The 18,778-nt window shown below is 39.0% G+C and overlaps 1 protein-coding gene across 5 annotated transcripts in view; it reads right to left on the bottom strand.

Moving 5' to 3' along the window:
- The window catches only part of PLPPR1 (phospholipid phosphatase related 1), a 263,835-nt gene that overhangs the window by 21,884 nt on the left and 223,173 nt on the right, over positions 1-18,778 (bottom strand). For all 5 annotated transcript variants that reach the window (XM_070250788.1, XM_014735931.3, XM_070250789.1 and 2 more), the window contains one exon: positions 11,164-11,296. In XM_070250788.1, the coding sequence (XP_070106889.1) occupies positions 11,164-11,296 (133 nt within the window). The remainder of the gene's footprint in view (positions 1-11,163; positions 11,297-18,778) is intronic.

Raw genomic sequence — 18,778 nt, 5'->3', positions numbered from 1 at the left:
TTGTTTTAGGGGGAAAACTGATGCAAATCTTATTCCACACAAACAAGTAGAAGCAAGTGGCATGGGTTCACCAGTGCCATTGAAGGGGAACTCTGAAGGGGTTCTTATTATCAGTTTCCTCAAAGTACATTCTGATTCAATCACCAACTCTTAGTTCTAGGTCGAATCTTTTGTCAAATCACCATTGTAAATAAAATACAAGATACAAAGAAATGAATACAGTTCATTTTTTCTTTTTCTTTTGCCACATCAAGATCTCCAGTGGAAAATTTCAATGGAGGAAGTCATTCAGCTGTTGCAAATGTGTTCTCAATTAAAATGTTAACACCATCCCTTCGAGAAACAACCATTTCTTAAGAAAAAGATGGTGAAATGTTTTCTCAACATGCTTTATTCAAACTGGAAGTTTCCTAATGAAGATATTTATCTGCAGTTATGTTCATCCCATTTCCTTGTAAGGATGTACTGAGCTGATAAGATATTTGAGTAAGACTGCCATGGATCCTAGGTAATGATAATAAGATAATAATAATGATAGCCAATGCATTGTGCTTCGTATGTACTAGGTATTGTTCTAAATGCTTTGAAATATTAGTTCAAGTCATCCTCACTACAACTCTGTGAGGTAGACACTATTATTATCTCCACATTTCACAGATGAGGAAACTGAGGCACAGAGAGGTCAATTAACTTGACCAAGTTCACACAGCTGGTAAGTAGAAGAGCTGGGGTTAGAAACTAAAAAGTATAGTTCTCAATCTATACTCTTAATCATAACTCTCTAAGCTTATATTTTCATGTACTTAAAAAATATGGGTAGGCATCAGGCCATGAAAAAAGCATTTTAGCTCTGTATGCTTGGTAGCACCTACACGTGCACACACACACGCACACACACACACAGAGGCACTATGAAGAAGAAAGGATTTAGATAGAGCACACCCCTGATGAAATGTATGGCATTTGTCACAACAGAACAAGAATTCCTGTTTTTTAGCTGAGAATTTTCCAACAAGAATATGATAGAACACCTATGATATCTCATCATCAAATGAGGCACTTTTCTCATCACATTGGCGATTAATCTGACTTTTTTCCCAGTATAATACAAATGTCATTGTTGCAAATTGATCGCCATACATCAAATATTATCTAATGCGTCAAAAAGAAGTTTCTGACAGAATTGAACACATGGGTTCCTCAGACAGTTCATTTCAGGGATTCACGGAACAACATTCTTGTGATCTCTTTCTCCTACAGATATTGTGAAAACACCGAAGTCTGACAGCAGTATACTTGTCTTGATGGCAGGGTTTTAATCCTAAGAACAGATTGTATTTAAATCAATTAATCTGAACTTCATTTACTTTATCTGTAAAATGGGTTTTAAATAGTCCCTACATCACAGGGTTATTCTGCAAATCACAGAAAATAGTTCTAAAAATATTTTGTAACTTGTGAGCTCCATAAGATATTAGTTACTATTATTTTTATAACTGAGGGATGTGGTTGTCCTCAGTATTTTAAATAAGTTGATTATAAATTAATTTTTAAATAGTGGAAAGAGATAAGAACCCTATAATTCTAACAACCTCAAACACATATTTAACTCTGTATGTTATTCACACTCTGCAATAATAAAGCACCTTTCATAATATGATGAGCTGGTGTTTTTGAAAATACCCTATATTTGTCATTATTATAACTACTCATTATAAGTGAAAATAAAGGATAATTACTTAATAAGGATGATGGGTAATCAGCTAGAAAACCCCCAAATATTTTTACAAGTGAAAGAACAAATCCATTTCTACTTCCCCAAAGCATAAAATTACATGATGTCTTGATGACACGGTTCTATCTCAACAGGAGTGTCTTCTTTACTCCTCCTTTCTCAGGACAGCTCCTCCACGCTTTCTCTCTCAAATGTCTGACTCCTCCCTCATTCCTGGTAGTTTTTAAATGTCTGGTTCTCAGTTCCTCCAGGCAGCGTGGTCCCAATGCTGATTGACAGAGACAAGCATCCTAAAAGTCTGCCAGAGGCAATGATACTTTTACACTAAAATGCATGGAGGATGTGGATGCAGTGAAGTCTAGGAAGTACACACTAGAGACAAACTAGATGTGGAGAGGGAAGATTCTGGATCCCTTGCTTACCAAGGAATCTAAACGCAGGCATATCAAAGCTCGAGGACTTCCAAATAACAGACTTCAAATCCTGCCCGTTCTGATTTGTGTTTCTGTTTCTAAAGCTGAAGCTGATGATCTGAATCCACCTTCATTCCCACCACCAGACCAGCACCAAGTCTGGAGGGGCAGCTGCCAGCCCTGTTGGTGACTAAGGGATACTGATCTGGGGAGCTGCCCTCTGATCTGGGCATTTCCTAACCACTTTTATTATGTTCTGATGTAATACTTTAAATTGTCTCCAAAACACATACTGCTTTTTTCTTCATTATAGAAAACTTTGAAACTGCCCTTAATCAATTGTTAGGAGCCATTTCTGATATTCAGATAGTATTCTAGCACCTCACAGTGTCTAATTTTATGTGTACAATATCTTGCATAGCAAAAATATTCAAAAAACTTTTTTTAAAAGTCTTTGAAATATACTTGTTTTCTTAAATTTTTACAGCACTGGATCTGAACTGAGGGTGATCGTGGCCCCAGGGAACATTTTGCAATGTTTGGAGACAGTTTTGATTGTCACTAATGGGGGAGGGGTGCCACTGGCATCTGGCGGGTAGAGTCCAGGGATGCTACTAAACATCCTACAATGCACAGGACAGTCCCCTACCCTTATAGAGAAAAGAATGATCTGGTCCAAAATGTCAATAATAGTGAGGTTGAGAAACTCTGCTTTACACCAACTAAGTTACCTGGAGTGCCATGAATTTGCATTGGCTAACCTGCAAAGTGCTAGAGAAAGCAACAATCTGCTCACTTCATCATTTTATTTGAGTTCAGCCCCTAAACACTAGTGCTCGGGAAGGCCCTTGGAAAAGGGTCACTGGAGTCTCATTTGACTAAATAACTTTCCTCTTGATAATCAGAGCAACCTGTAGAGTTCTGGGCCAGGAGTCTCGTCCGGGTCTGTAATATTCTGCTTCACGGAGGATAACACTCAAAGGGGAGGAAATTTGTCCTCTGCACTGAGCAGAGCAACCAAAAGCAGCCTCATCACAACTTCTTGAGACCTGAGCAGGCTTGATCCCTGGCTGTGCCTTTTAGGTCAACCAAGGCTCCAGCTTCGGCATTCCTCCTTTCCCTGCATCCTTGATCCCCACCCACAGAGCCAATCCTGGCCCCTCGTAGGAAGTACCAGACATCTTAGTCTCCAGCTCTGGTAGCTTGGCTGCTTATGGGGTCCAGAAACTAAGGTTCCATTTTTTCCCTAGGATCCATCCTTGTTTTCTCCTCCTGATCTATATACTTGATCTTCAACTCTGGTTCTTGTTTCTGGGTTGTGGAAATATCTCCATCTGCTTAAAGGTCCATGCCCTGCCTTGCTCTTGATATTTTTGTTTTATGGTCTACCTCTTGTCTCAGAACTAAGGTTGGGTGCCTGGGCACTGCAAGTTATTTTTAGACTACCTAGCCAGGCTCACCTTCCTCTGTCAGCACATAGAGCTGGCCTAGTTCACCGGGCACCTGGTTTCCTGGGGTGGCCCTGCTATGAAGTCACTGCCAACTCTAGATGATTCTCACTGTGGGACAGCCTCCCCCCACCATTTAACATTGTATGTCTTCCTCCACAAGCTCCCTATTTCCTTTCCCTACATTATTTTTCCTCCATAGCACTTATCTTCTAACAAACACTACAATTTATTTATTTTGTTTAATGCCTGTCTACCCGCACTAGAATATAAACTCAGTGAGGGCAAACCTCTTTCTGTTTGTTTCACTGAGATATCCTCAACACCTTCATCAGTGCCTAGCGTAATGGTAGAGGCCCAATAAATTATTCGTTGAAGGTTGAATGAATACGAGCAGTCCCCCAGTTCAAATTTAATTATAAATACCAAATGCAAGTAAAAATGGACTGATTGAATCAAAGTCTCTTCAGATAAAATGGATTTAAATGACTTTCAAAATTGAGAAGGATTTTCTCGTTCTGGAAAAGGCTGACATTAAGCTTGTCTCAGGGTATCAATTCTTACAACCATAAAACACTGTGACCTTTGAAACTGCATTTAAAATATTCATGCTTCATTTAGATCACACTTAATTTATGGCAATTAATTAGTGATACATGAATTAACTGTTTACCGTGGCACTTTCTATTCTGTCTGGTGTTACCCAGTCCTTAGACCTGACCTAAATGGCATTAGACTTGCCTGGAATTTAATTAAATTTTTATTAGAAGTAATAATGGAGCAACTATGCAATCTCAAATGGAAAGTCCATAATAAATAGCTTCTGGATGACAGGCTATTTCAGGTGCTAATAGGCAGTCTAATCTTGCCATATTTGGATCCGTTTTTTCTTTAACCTAAAAGAAAGGAGTTACTCAGGAAGGCAAAGTTAATTTAGTTTTCCTTCCATATGGCAAACAAACCAAAATCCCTCATTAAATTCTAATGCTTTTTATTCATTACTCTTCAATATTAAATTTAAAAATTCCTATTTAATAATTTATATTTACAAGAATATGTTCACTCAAGTATATTTGTGAATGAAAAGAATTTAACTGAACTTATCTTCATGAATTTATGGGAAAATGTAACTTCCTTATTTTGTCTTTGTTGCTGAAAAAGGAATGCAGGGTTTTATCTTTTGACAACATAAATCTGTGTATTGTTGTTGCTATTCATTTTCATGTAATACCAAAGGGAATGATATAAGAAGGGAAAGGATGGAGAGGGAAACAAATGAGGAAAGGGAGAAATCTAAATACGTGTCACTAATTTGGCTACATTTGTTTTCATTAAATATTGGTCAAATTTGTTAGTTCAGCCAATTCCTTTCCTCCCTTCCCACATCATGTAAACAGAACTGAAGAATTTATACAACAGTTTAGAAATGGGTAGAGCAGTTTGGCTATGAAGGATTATACCTAAAGCCTGAGAGGAATCTTTCTTATAACAAGAACTGTGGGAAAAAATTGGATTTGTGAATTAGAGGAATTTAATCTTCTCTGTCAAGATCAACACAATTAGCATTTATCGACAGGAGGAGATGGTTTAATTTGAATATTTTCTCTTTGATTTCACTTGTCTTGCCATTTTCTTACTTAAAATTTAATTTGGATGGGGCCAGCCCTGTGGCCTTGTGGTTAAGATCAGCACCCTCCACTTCAGGAGCCTGGGTTCAGTTCCTGGGCACAGACCTACACCACTCAAGAAGCCATGCTGTGGCAGTGACCCATGTACGAAATAGAGGGAGATTGGCACAGATGTTAGCTCAGGGTGAAGCTTCCTCAAGCAAAAAGAGGAAGACTGGCAACAGATGTTAGCTCAGGGAGAATCTTCCTCAGGAAAAAAAAAAAGAATTTAATTTGGATCTCTGAGATGAGGCAAGGAGTGCTCCGTTCAAGTCTATATCACACAGACTAGAGAAGACAAGGAATTTGGGAGCCAAGGTACCATTTTAAGCTCTGCTTTCTACATTGAAGACCATGTTAAAGAACTCAGCCAACCTTCTGGAGGGGCCTCTATTTTGACAATCCTCCCCCTTTTTTTTTTTTTTTTAAAAAAAATGATGTTTAGCTCTTTTTCTAATTTTAAAATTATATGTAGTTATGATAAAAAATTGGAAATTACAAAACAATAGAAAGCAAAAAATAAAAATTATTCATCCATTATCCTACAACTCAGAAGTGACAACAGTGAACTTACAGTATATTTCCCTTCAATCTCTTTTCTATGGGATACACGCACATCCACATCCCCAAACACACACAAATACATACACACTTATATAATGTATCCTTTTTATTTTGAAATAATTATAGACTTACAGTGTCTTGACTTTTTCACATAACGTATCTTGAATATTTCCCCTTTCACTAAAAATTCTTAAAAATACCATTTTCTAAGGTTGAAACTTATGGTGGCAGCATTATTTTTTTTAATTATACTATTACTATTAATTTTTAATAATTATTATTAAATTATATATTATTACTTCTCATTTACATTTTGATTAAATAATTTTAGTCGATAAAATTAATCTGCATCTCTGATCATTTCCTTAGGATATATTATTTGAAGAGGAATTTTGGGTCCAAAGGGACAGTTAGGGGCTGGCCCAGTGGCATAGTAGTTAAGTTCACATGCTCTGATTTGGCAGCCCAGGGTTCACGGGTTCAGATCCCAGGTGCAGACCTATGCACCACTCATCAAGGCATGCTATGGTGATGTCCCACATACAAAATAGAGGAAGATTGATACAGATGTTAGCTCAGCAACAATCTTCCTCAAGCAAAAAGAGGGAGATTGGCACCAGATCTTAGCTCAGGGCCAATCTTCTCCACCAAAAAAAAAAAAAAAAAGTTATTTTTAATGTTATTGAACTATACTGTTAAATTGCTATGCAAAAAGAGTATACCAACTTAGTCTCACCAGAAATGTATTAGAATCCCAAGTTTTTCTCATGATTGACAGCATAAAGCATTATTTTCTTTAAAAACATTTTCTCTCTGAGGCCAGCCCAGTGGCATAGCGGTTAAGTTCGTGTCTTCTGCTTCATCTGCTTGGGGTTCATGGGTTTGGATCCCGGGCACAGACCTAGACACCACTCATCAAGCCATGCTGTGGCAACATCCCACATCCAAAATACAGGGAGATTGGCACAGATGTTAGCTCAGGGACAGTCTTCCTAAAAAGAGGAAGATTGGCAACAGGTGTTAGCTCAGGGCCAATCTTCCTCACCAAAGAAAAAAGTATATATATATATTTTATTACTTCATTGGCCATTTTTGCAATGATGATTGTATTCGTTGGGAAATACCATTTGTAATGGATTCTAGAATAATTACATAAACTCCAAAAGTCATGCCATTTCAGCTTAATTAGCATAGTTAGCCGAAAACAATTGTCATTTTCTAATGCCAATTGCATAGGATGTATTTTGCTGGCTACTGGGCTAGAAAAAAATACTGTTAAACTCCTTACAATAATGTTTCTAATACATTTTGATTACTGCCTTATTTTACTTTAATTTTTTCAAAGGAAACATCTCTATTTAAAAGATCTTTGTTTCAAGTAGTACTTTTTTTCCTCTTATGAAAAAACATTAATTCAGATACTCAGAAAAAGTACATTACCTTTCTCAAGATAAACAGACTCCTTCCCCACCTCCAACTCTCCTCTAAGAAAAGTCATTGTAGACTTCTCTGACTTTCCCTTATAAGTTGCCTTATTTATGTACTTTAATTTCCTAGAACTAAGCTGAAGAGTGATAATAAAGTTAATTAAACAGGAGGCAGTGAATATTTAAGAATCAGCATTTATGGAAGCAATTTTAGACAGATCTGTGATTTAACTAAGTATATCTTTGATCTTTGCTCTTTCAAAAAAAACCAAAACAAAACATTTATTAAAAATCTATTATATGCCAGGCACTTTGCAATATGCTGTTGATATAGAGTGAAAAAGATACGGTCTCTGCTCTCCAAGGGATCACAAACTAATCGAAGAACAGACTTCAGTAATTACGGTAATGTGGTAAGTGCATAGAAGACATAGGGGGAAGGCTCAGTGGGGGCCTGGAAGAGGAGGTGGCTCCCTGTCCAGGTTGGTAAAGAGGTGCTGTGGAGCAGCATTCGGAAGGATGAGTAGGATTTTTCAGCTTTAATGGTGAGAGGGTGGCAATGGGATATTCTGGGCAAAAGGAGCAGCACGTGAACAGGAACTGCAGTGGGGCATCACACTGCCCTTCTGAGGGCCTGGAAAGCAGTATAGCTGGGTCAGAGAAGAGGTCCTTCTGAGGGAGTAGCACAAGATGAGGCTGGAGACATGAGAAGGCCTCAAATCATGAAGGGCCTTGTAGGTTATGTTGAGAACATTAGAGATACATTGAAAGATTTTAAGCAGGGAAATGACTTGATCATATTTTTTGCTCTAGAAAGATCTGCAAAATGGTCAACAGATGGCATTTTTGCAGGGCTGGCGTGAATGGAGGCAAGTTGCAAGACAAGATTTAGAGAGACTACTTAAAGGGGTAAGAAATTGAAATGGCCCAAACCAGTGGCTCTCCAACTTTAGCACGCATCAGAACCGCCTGAATAACTTGTCATCAGATTATCAGGCTCCATCCCTAGATTTTCTGATTCACTAGGTGTGGGATGAGGCCTAAGAATTTACATTTCTAACAAGTTCCCAGATGGCTTAGGATAACTTCTAAGTTTTTGATTTAAGAAACTGGACAGATCCTGGTGACATAAAACGAAAGCATGAAGCAAGTGTTTCTTTACTCAGCCATCCTCCTTCCCTTTCACTGCTGATTCCACTAATTCTCCAAGACTTACATGCCGCCTGCTGGCTGCCTCCCTACTCCAGCGTCCTCTCCCTATGAGCAGTAGCTCAGGCTGCTGAACTCCTACTGATCTCAATTGAATGTCCCTGGCTTATGCTCTCAGGATCCACCTCTCTGCTAGCTTATGATGGACTCTAATGGACCAATGTGCCATTGATTATGAAAATAGGAATTTGATACTCCTCCAGGATGAGAAATTTCTACTTTAATAGTTGTCTTCCTGAAACCATGCCTCAGCCCAAGGCAGCAACCAAAGTGGGAATTTCAGGTACCACAATAGGCAATCTGCAGGATTCATTCCTGGATGGTGGGGATCTTCTGACATTCCTTGATGAACAGAAACTTGCCCTGTCAATGCATATAGGCAGACCTATATAAATGATAGATGCCAGTTAAAATTTCCATTCTTTGGATTCTGGCCCAGCTGGACTGGGTCACAAATAGGTATGACTTATCCTTGCCAAAGAAAAATAACAATGACTTTTACATGGAAAACAGTATGGAAATTCCTCAAAAAATTAAAAATAGAAATACCATACGATCCAGCTATCCCACTACTGGGTATTTATCCAAAGATCATGAAATCAACAACTCAAAGAGATTTACATACCCCTATGTTCATCACAGCATTATTCACAGTAGCCAAAATGTGAAAGCAACTCAAGTGCCCATCAACAGATGAATGGATAAAGAAGATATGGTATATATATACAATGGAATACTACTCAGCCATAAAAAAGACAAAATCATGCCATTTGCAACAAGATGGATGGACCTTGAGGGTATTATGCTAAGGGAAACAAGCTAGACAGAGAAAGACAAACACTGTATGATTTCACTCACATGTGGAAGATAAACAAACACATGGATAAGGAGAGTAGATTAGTGGTTACCAGAGGGAAAGTGGGTGGGGAGAGGGTGAAAGGGGTAAAGGGGCAAATATATATGGTGATGGATAAAAGCTAGAGTATTGCTGGTGAGCATGATTCAGTCTACACAGAAACTGATATATAATAATGTACACCTGAAATTACAAAATGTTATAAGCCAATATGATCCCAATAAAATCAAAAAAGAAAAAGAAAAGTGACTTTTAAAGATGTTTCCATTTAACTGTAATCTAATACCCCCCTGCTTTGAGACACTTGCTTTAATTACGTGAGCAGGAAGCAGATCAGACAGTGGTCACAAAATCTTCTTCCCAGAATCAAATTATGTACGTGTGCGGAAGCATTCTTTCTCTTTCTCTCTCTTTCCCTCTCTCCCTCTCTCCTTCCTTCCCTTTGGTAAAAGTTACTTTATCCCATTTTGAACCAGATTCCTCATCTGCACAAGTAGGACTGCAACCTACCTTACAGGGTGTTCGGTAGATTAAATGAAATAATGTATATAAAGCGTCTAGTCCAGCATCCTGTATAATAAATATTCTATTTTCTCCTTCTCTCTTCTCCTTGATGATTTATTATCTAGCCACTCTGGTCGGAAGTGACCAAACTCTGGACATCTTTGAAAGGCATCACTGTTAGGAATGAGTGAACTAGACAGTGGTGACGTCATATTGATCAGGGTATACCCAGTAAGCTGACCACAGACTTCCACAGGTCATTCTGCAAATACCACCAGTAAATGTCGAAAACTGTTTTAATGTTGAGCTTTGCTTCTTTTAAATTAGATTTTCTTAGGCTTCCCATTCTACTGCTTTCCTCGTTTCACTCCAATCATATAAGTTATTGCATATTTGCTTTTGACATGCTCACTTGCTCATAACTTGAGGAAATTCAACCCTTTTCTATAATAGGAAAAAAAAAAGGGATCAAGGATAACCAAACGAGCTGAGAGCATGTTGTATTCTGGCCCTCATGTTCTCAATAGTCAGTTCTATATGTTCTAAATGGCACCATGCTGGTTTGAATCCCAGCCATGTTCACACTTGGGGAGTTTTATCCTGGCTCCCAAGAAGCAGGTATTTGCAGGATCTCATTAGAATGCTGTAGTACTTGTATTCGTTGAGTACTTACTGTTGGAGAGACTGCAAGATCTATATTCGTACCTATACCCATGTATACATTCATTCCCATATCTATAATCACCATCCATATCTCCTCAGAAGTTTTTATAAAAGTCCTAGAATGAGGGACGTAGAACATGCCTTCATTATTCCTTGTCATGAACCCTAATAAAAGTATTTGTTTTCCAACTTTGGAAAGGCATTATTTTCAAGAACCTGATGGGCTAGATTTCCCATACTTTGTTAAGTTCCCTGCATAACAAAATTACTGGATGGGAAATCTTTGTCAGGAAATTTGATTATTTCTAAATTCATTTTATTGGTCTCCCATGCTGTCCCTGTCCTTGTCTAACTCAGCTAAAGGGTATATAGCAATACCCAGGCAATATTAAAATATACGTCCAGAGAGAATCTCATATAAATGTAGTATAGGGGAAAAAATCAAAGCTGAAATAATTTGTAAGACAATTTAATAAGTACTGCTTCACCTTAAGGATAAAAAATTCGACTTGGTACTAGGATCAGGCTCAATTTCTGCACTTCCTGGAAAATCCCCAAAGCAACCCTTGCTTTTAAAGTTGATACTGCCAGAGCTTAGTTTATTTTATCGAGTGTGTTCATCTTTAGTAAATTTCACTTGTAAGTAGGGGCTCAGCTCAGCATGCTCTTGTACTCACCTATGAATCTTATGATCCTTCGGAGTAAGGGGTTCAGGTAACAGCATTCTCCGGTTAGAATTGTTTTCTCCTGGGCAATCAGAGATTCTCTGGTTGACTTTATGAAATACATGGATATCTCACCAATAAAAATCTGGGGAAGGAATGTTTAAGAAATGTCAAGTTGGAGAGCTGTCTAATACAAGAGATCAGTGGCTTTAAAAAATTCTTTTTTGAGGCTTCAAAATCCTTTCAAAAGATAGCATGTTGGAGAGATGGAGAGTTAACTAGTAGATTGCATTTAACTTTTCAAAAGAATTGGAGAGAGCAATAATCGATAATTTCAGACAGATTTTAGGCTATAATATTAAATTCTAAGGTCATATAAAAACATAAGTTGAAACAATAAATTGTAATAATTTATGATAAGGCTCACTCATGCTGAGATTGAATTTTTTAACTGAATGTGTGAGTTGCAATAATGAGGAATGACTGGGACAGTCAATGTGCCCAACAATGCATTGCACATACACATTGTAATAAATTATTACTTCATTATGTGGCAATACTACCATCATTTAGATGATAGATCCTTATTTTTGAACACATTTGCCTGAGCTATATTTCTCCTAGTCTGAACTGGTTGACTATCCCTTCTTAACGACTGGCACCTCTCTCCTGTTATCTTGAACTAATACATGTATATTACCATTTAAATCATAATGCCTTTGCAGAGATTGTAAGCTCCCTGATAACAGGGACCACATCTTATGTTTCTTCACTATGCTTAAGCACCCACCACAGGGTATTCCCATTTAAAATAAGGAACTGGCATGAGGCAAGTTGTCACCAACTCTAACACTGCCACAACTGAAGACTGAAAATCATCAATGAAGAATAAAAAGTTAATAATTACCATTATCCATTGAAAACTGGGTGTCAGGCACTTTATCATAGTATTTTTCATGCTCGCAAGATCCCTAGTGTATGTATTACTACCCTCGCTCTACTGGTGAAGAATGAAAGTTCATCAAGGTTAAGTAACTTACCCTCCAGAGCATACAACTGGCATGTGGCTGAACTGAGATTGGTACCCAAGGGCAACTGGGTGCCAAAGTCCAAGCTTGCCACCACCTCGTATGCCATTTTTATTTTCCTATCCTAATCTCAACATTTCCCCAGAAGAATGCAACCTTATAGATGCTCTTCTTTGCTATGCATTTGCTGGGGTTTTAGATAAACTTTATTAATGTTTTATGAATTCCCATGCTTACATTCCTCCTGTCATCATGGAATATCTGCTTAGATGGATAAAGATGACAACATCATGAACGGCACACGGGTGATGGAAATTAAACTATAGAATTTTAAAACTAGAATCATTTATAGATTTTTTTCCCCCTTCCTTTTATGAGTGAAGAAACTGAAGGTCTCAGGGACATGGCCACACACAGTCAGATACTGTCTGAAGTGGCTCTAGAATGTGACCTATAAGTAGACACTGTTATCCTGATTGTATAGATAAGACACCTGAGGCACAGAAGGCTTAAATAATTTGTCCAAGGCTGTCAGAGCTAGTAAGTCACAAACCCCAGCCCTGAAGCCAGGAAAACCTGGTTCCAGAGTCCTTCTTCTCAACTAGGACATTTTTTACATAGTAGTGACTCAATAAAAATATTTATTGAATTTGTGTTTAAGATTGAGAACATAGAAAACAAGTTAAATGTAATATGCTTTAAACACTGAAAACTCATGATACTCAAGTATAAGATAGAATGGTGTAGTGGAAATAGAACTATCGGCAAGTCAGAATGGGGTGGGATAAGAAGTCAGCAGGAATAGACAGAATTCAGGGTTGGACAGGCAAACAGTGAGCCAGCATAGATCACCTTGGCGGGTGCTACGTAAGTATGGCTGTGCAGAGTTAGAAATATTTGGTGCCTAACATCCCGTGGAATCAACAATGAGTTGATACTCTGCTGTGTAAAAATATTGAATAATTTGAAAAACTCAGTCCTCCCTCTTAAGGCCTATTTTTGCCAAAATAAGGTGCCAAGGGGATTTGTTTGTCCCTACTGTGCAGGATGGAACTGCAATACTGTGCTTTATCTTAGTGAACAGATGGGGATAGATTCAAGCAAGCTCAGATACGTGAAATACTATTTTCTTGAGGGAGCTCTCTCTGATCCCACAGACCAGCTTAGGTATTCTCATTGTACATGAATCTCTTACCTTGTGTTCCTCCTTTCTAGTTCTTATCACAATTACATATTATTAGTGTTATTCTTTGTTATGGGATGACCTGCCTGTCTTATTTTCTTATACCTGCAAAACCCAGCCCAGTATAAGGTTCATAGCAGTTATTCAATGTTGAATGAATTAAGTATATCATATTCATGAAAGTGTTTTGGAATGCAGGTTTAATCAGGTAGACTATAAAGAAGGAAAAATGATTTCCATTATTTATCCTTCCAGACTCAGTGAAAATGTCACTGTCTTTCCCAAAGCCTTTGCCAGGTCCCCTCAGGAAAAGGGACATCCTGTCTTGTCATTGCTCCCACAACACATTACACAGATCTATATCCTGACATCTATCAAATTAATGGCAATTATGATTTGTATGTACCTCTTCATTTGACTATGATGTCCTTACAGGAAAGACTTTTGCCCTTCTTTGTACAGTGCCTAGAACAGGGACTGGTATATAATATCCTCAATCAATATTTGTTGAATAAATAAGAGAGTGAATATTTAGAGGATCTATTCACGGATAAAACCCTATGACCTTAATTTCTCTGAAGATGAGCACTGCAGGAAGTTCCTAATATAGGCCAGAAAGCACGCAAGTCTTGGGGTATTCCTTAAGAATAAATAAAAACCAAGAACTAAGTAACAGAAAGTGAATTCTCTCTTTTGAACTAAATTCACTCATGTACTCATTTTGTATTCAACATTTTTGGATTGGGAGTACCCATTCTGCCAGGAATTGTTCTAGCACCGGAGGCATAGCTGTGAACAGCTGCATGGGGGGGAGGGTTACACAAACTAATAAATATATCATGTAATTTTGTAAAATGACATATGATTAAAAAGTAAATCAGGAAAATGGAATGGAGAGTGATAAACACATGAGAATAAATAAGAAATAAGCATTGTTTGCCTCAGCTATTTCAGAAGCCAAAAACGTTATATTCTATAGGAAAGAGATGTGCAAATTCTAGAAGTTCTCCATTCAGTGAAGCTTTCCACTACTCACACAAGAGGATGCAAAGCAAGATGTGTGAGAAAATCTACACATGGCCTATTCTTGTTAAAAACACAGGTGGCACACATAGGTACATACACACAAATCTAAACAAAATCATTCCCAGGCATACCAGACCAAACAGAACTTGTCACACAAAAGGGTACAGGGCTCAAATACATCCATAAGTAAAACTTCCTAAGACTCTCATGTCAAAGATAATAAGCAGTACTAGAATTATTATTATTGGCCAGCAATATTCAAATCACAATTGAGGTATGAAGCAAAAAGAAAAATGTGAGCAAGGATATATACTAACCTATATATCTAGTTACTGACATAATGTGTGGAATACATTAAGTGATAGTGAATCTCTACATAAGGAAGGAAGGAAGAGAGAGGGGAAGAGGGTCATTTTATAACTAACAGGTAGGAAGATATTCCTGGTTCTTAGTTAAGACTGTGATGGACATAAAGCTTGCTGACGAACAATCCAGCTCTCAGACCCCAGTGAGTGGGCTTCGTGGATGTTCATTTTTCTGCATTTTGCTGACCACACATAGGGTGCTATTTCTCCATCCACTGGATCCTATAGTCTCATTCAGGGCCTGATTCTGCTTGGAGAGAGAGAGAAGATTCTGCTCGACAAAGGAAGGGGCCTCTCTTCTTTCCTGCCGGGCCTTCAGCCCACATTGGATGCCACTATGCACACTGTGGCAGATTTATGACTCTGGTTTTGGCAATGGCTGGGTTCTTCCATCTGTATCTTCACCACACACACTCTGCCTCTATCTACCACTCTATTTGGAGAGCAGCTGGGACATGTGGGACCCTCCATGTGTTCGGCCCTGGCTGCCCTGCCTATTAGGACCTTTCGATTGTTGGCTAACAAACACCATATCACTCATAGCAAATGAGAGTACCCTCTGGTGAGACACGATCAAGGCCAAACCCAAGATCTGACAATAAATGAATTGCAAATGAATTCCACTGGTGTATTTCTCATCCCAGCTATGCCAGCTACAATCCCAAGTGACATAAGACATTGAGATACAACTAAATATACTTTAAGTAATGGAAAATAAACAAGTTACCCTGGAATATAGTGAATCAGTTTGGCGTGTTATCTTTTAGACATCATTTCTTCACAAACGTTTTACAGGAGACCTGGTAAGTGGTAAATAAGTGGCATATGTAAAATATTTAGGGGACAGTTTTTAGATCTCAAAATATAAACAGTCTGCATTAAAAAAAAGGTCACTGAAAGATGTATTATAATTTCACAGTGTAAGGGGGATTCACTGCATGTTATATATGGTTGTCATTAACAAGTGCATCTAGACTTCCTGGAACATATGATTTGGGTTCACACATAGGCTAGTTGTGGCTCTGATAGTTGCAATATCAAAGTTATCGCTGTTTCTTGAATGTGGGCTGTGGAGTTGAAATCCCAGCTGTCTCCTTTCTTGATGTGTGACTTTGGGCAAGTAATTGAACCTTTTTGAGCCTCAGTTTTCCTTTTTTTCATAATTTTGAACATGAGGAGAATAACTATATCAGAAAATTGTTTAGAGTATTTAAAAAAATGTATGTCGAGGCATCTATTGGTGCTCAAGAAATGTCTGTTGCCTTTACTTCCTGGTCTATCTAGGCAAGAATGTGTGTTGAAGTTGATTTAAAAAAATCAAGCCTAGTCCTGGAGTAAGGAAACATGCTGTGACTCTAGCTTTGCTCTGCTGCTAAGCAGGTGTTTGATCTTGGACCAGCCTCTTGACTTCTCTGGGCCTCAGTCTCTCGATTGTCAATCTGTCAGTTTCCCATCTGTTGGACTAGAAGACCTCCAAGGTGCTTTTTCAGTTCCCACCTCTTTGCCTTTACAATAGGAGCTGACAAGAGAGGACTGATTAAGGGAAACTAAAATCACATGACTGGGCTTTGATCTCAGTTCTGTAGGTTAAGCTCTCCAGGGCCAGCATGGTTTCTTGTGGTGCTTCTTCCTTCAGCCTTCTTTCACTTTTAAAATCCCACGGGACTCAGCCCTCACCAAGTACTCTTCCTGTAAAGCAAAGTGGATGCAGACCTCTCCAGAGTCATCACATCACCTGATATCTCTGTCACCTGGGTTCCTAAAGGACAGCAGAAGCTGGTAGCCCCCCTCTGAGTTGTCTGTGTGTCATGCTTGAGGAAGAGGAGAGGGTTCTTTGCACACTTCCCAATATTGGTGTCCAAGTAGCTTCAGATCTTTTAGTCCCAGGGATTCTTAGATGCTTCCAATAGTCTCCCTGGGAGGCTTCACAGTGCTCAGCATTTCCAAGAAAGACAGACATGGTTTTTGTTGTAGATTTTATTTAAATGTGACCCAGGAGATTTTTAATGTACACACTATGCTGCCAGTCCTGAATGCCAGTGTCCTTGCATTCTGCTTTAATCTCTCCTGATGTGTGCCATTGACAACCCAGATCTGCAGAGGGGTTCTGGTCCTCTCACTTGCTGAGCTTTGGTTGGTTCAAGGGCTCTTGACTTCTGACTCATCACACCTCAGTGTAAACAAAGAAATTCAGCCCTAGACACTTCCTATGCCTTTCAAAGCTCAAGGCTGCAACAGAATCAAAGCCATTTGGATGACAGCATTTTAAAAATCGTTCAGCAGCTAGAATAATAAGTGTTTTGTGGGTTGGAGCCTCCTTACTGGTCTTAATCCAGGGGCTGTATCTACCCATTCAGAAGGCTGTCTTAAGCTCACACTTGATACAGAACGTAGCACCAAGGTGGTATGCTACATTCCAAAGCACAGTAGTTTCTTATGCTTCTATTTCTGGACAGTGGATATAAGAGAAATGGGAATTTAAAATGAGTTAGCTAAAATATTGTTCTCAATGAAAAGGTAAAAAGTATCGTGATCACCAAGTAAGGTGACCATCACATAATTCTAGGCAAACAATAGTCTTTTCAAGAAACAAATTATCTAAGCTCTTAATGCAATCACGTAGTCACCAGTCCTGAGAAGGGGCATCTTAAAGGTGGTAAGCAAGTGTCTCTGTGGGATGATGTCAGGGGCAAAAACAATCTGTAAAGGAATTCAGAGCACTCATTTGCAGCATAGACAAAAATGGGGAAATGGATTTTTTCCATCAATTAAAAAAAATCCACAACAATTAAGGGGGATATCTATAAATCTTTCCCAGAAAAAAATGTAAATTCTAAAGACTAACTACATTAGCAACGAAGAAAATGTGCTTATGATAAAAAAAAAAGGAAAAAAAAAGGAAGCCACGAGACAATGTACAAAAGGGAAAAGATGTGAATTATAAAGTGTTCAAAGGGGTTTCAACAGATGAGGTTGTTCAGAGCCTGGAAGAGGCAGCTTATGAGGCAGTACAAGGTCCTACAATGTCTCCTTTGCCTCAGCAGCTGCGTCCCTGGTCAGCCAGCCAAGGACGTGCATTTATTGAGAGCCCTCTCTGTGATCACACTGCGCTTTGGGCTTTCACAGTCACTGTAAGAGCTTACAGCCCAGAAACCCCCCAAATGAAGATTCACAATTTCCTCCAAACTGTGTCTTTCTGTCAAACTGTGTTTGTCTCTTCCTTTCCTAGGAAATTCTAGATGAGTCTTGGATAAGCGTGCGTGCACACTTGCATGCCAACTGAGAGCTGTTTCAACTCTCTCGGGCTGGGTGTCAAGTGTTCTGCTGCTTCAGTACTAAATACTCCCCTGCCACTCTGTGGTGAGGCCAAGAAAAAGGTTTATTAGCCATTTTCTCATGCCTTGTGGCACTGGGGCTGAGATAAAATGAGGGTGAATCAGACTCTCCGCCCAGTCATGCCCTCTTCTCCAAACAGATTCTCTGCCTTGGACTCTGAGTGTGTGCCTTTATTCAGGAAGGGTCAGAGGCAGTAGTCAGCGCAGGGTTTCCACTTTGGTCTGAAGCACCCTGCAGATTTCTTGGGAGTGTGGGCCACCACTTTTGGGTAAACGGCTCTGGATGCAATAAATCTTCCAAGCTCTAACCATTCCTAAGATCTGGGACAGCAGTGGCCTGTCCCTGTGCAGTTTATCCCATGTGGCCTTGCCTCAACATGATGCTGATCTTTTCTGACGGCAAAGCACCGAAGGAGAAATAGGAAATGATGTGGCAGAGTCTTTTCCCTCACGTCTCCTTGTGCATCCCTGCAGTTGTGAATACGGCTGGTAATGCCTATCCACAGAGACAGCGATACGGTGCTGGTTCTTCTATGGTTAACGTGCTTCAGAATGCACAGAAAACCAAGGACAAGTCCAGGTTGAGCTACTTTTTTGAAAATTGCCATTTGTTAGTGTCACATAAGTCACCCCAGAGTCTTGCCTTCTTTCTACTCCAGGGAAACGGGTTTAAGGAGGAATAATAAAAAG

The sequence above is a fragment of the Equus caballus genome, chromosome 25 (genome assembly GCF_041296265.1).
Source record: "Equus caballus isolate H_3958 breed thoroughbred chromosome 25, TB-T2T, whole genome shotgun sequence".
Taxonomy (NCBI): Eukaryota; Metazoa; Chordata; class Mammalia; order Perissodactyla; family Equidae; genus Equus; species Equus caballus.
Note: the sequence above shows the minus strand (reverse complement) of the source record. Positions and strands in the feature narration are given on the sequence as shown.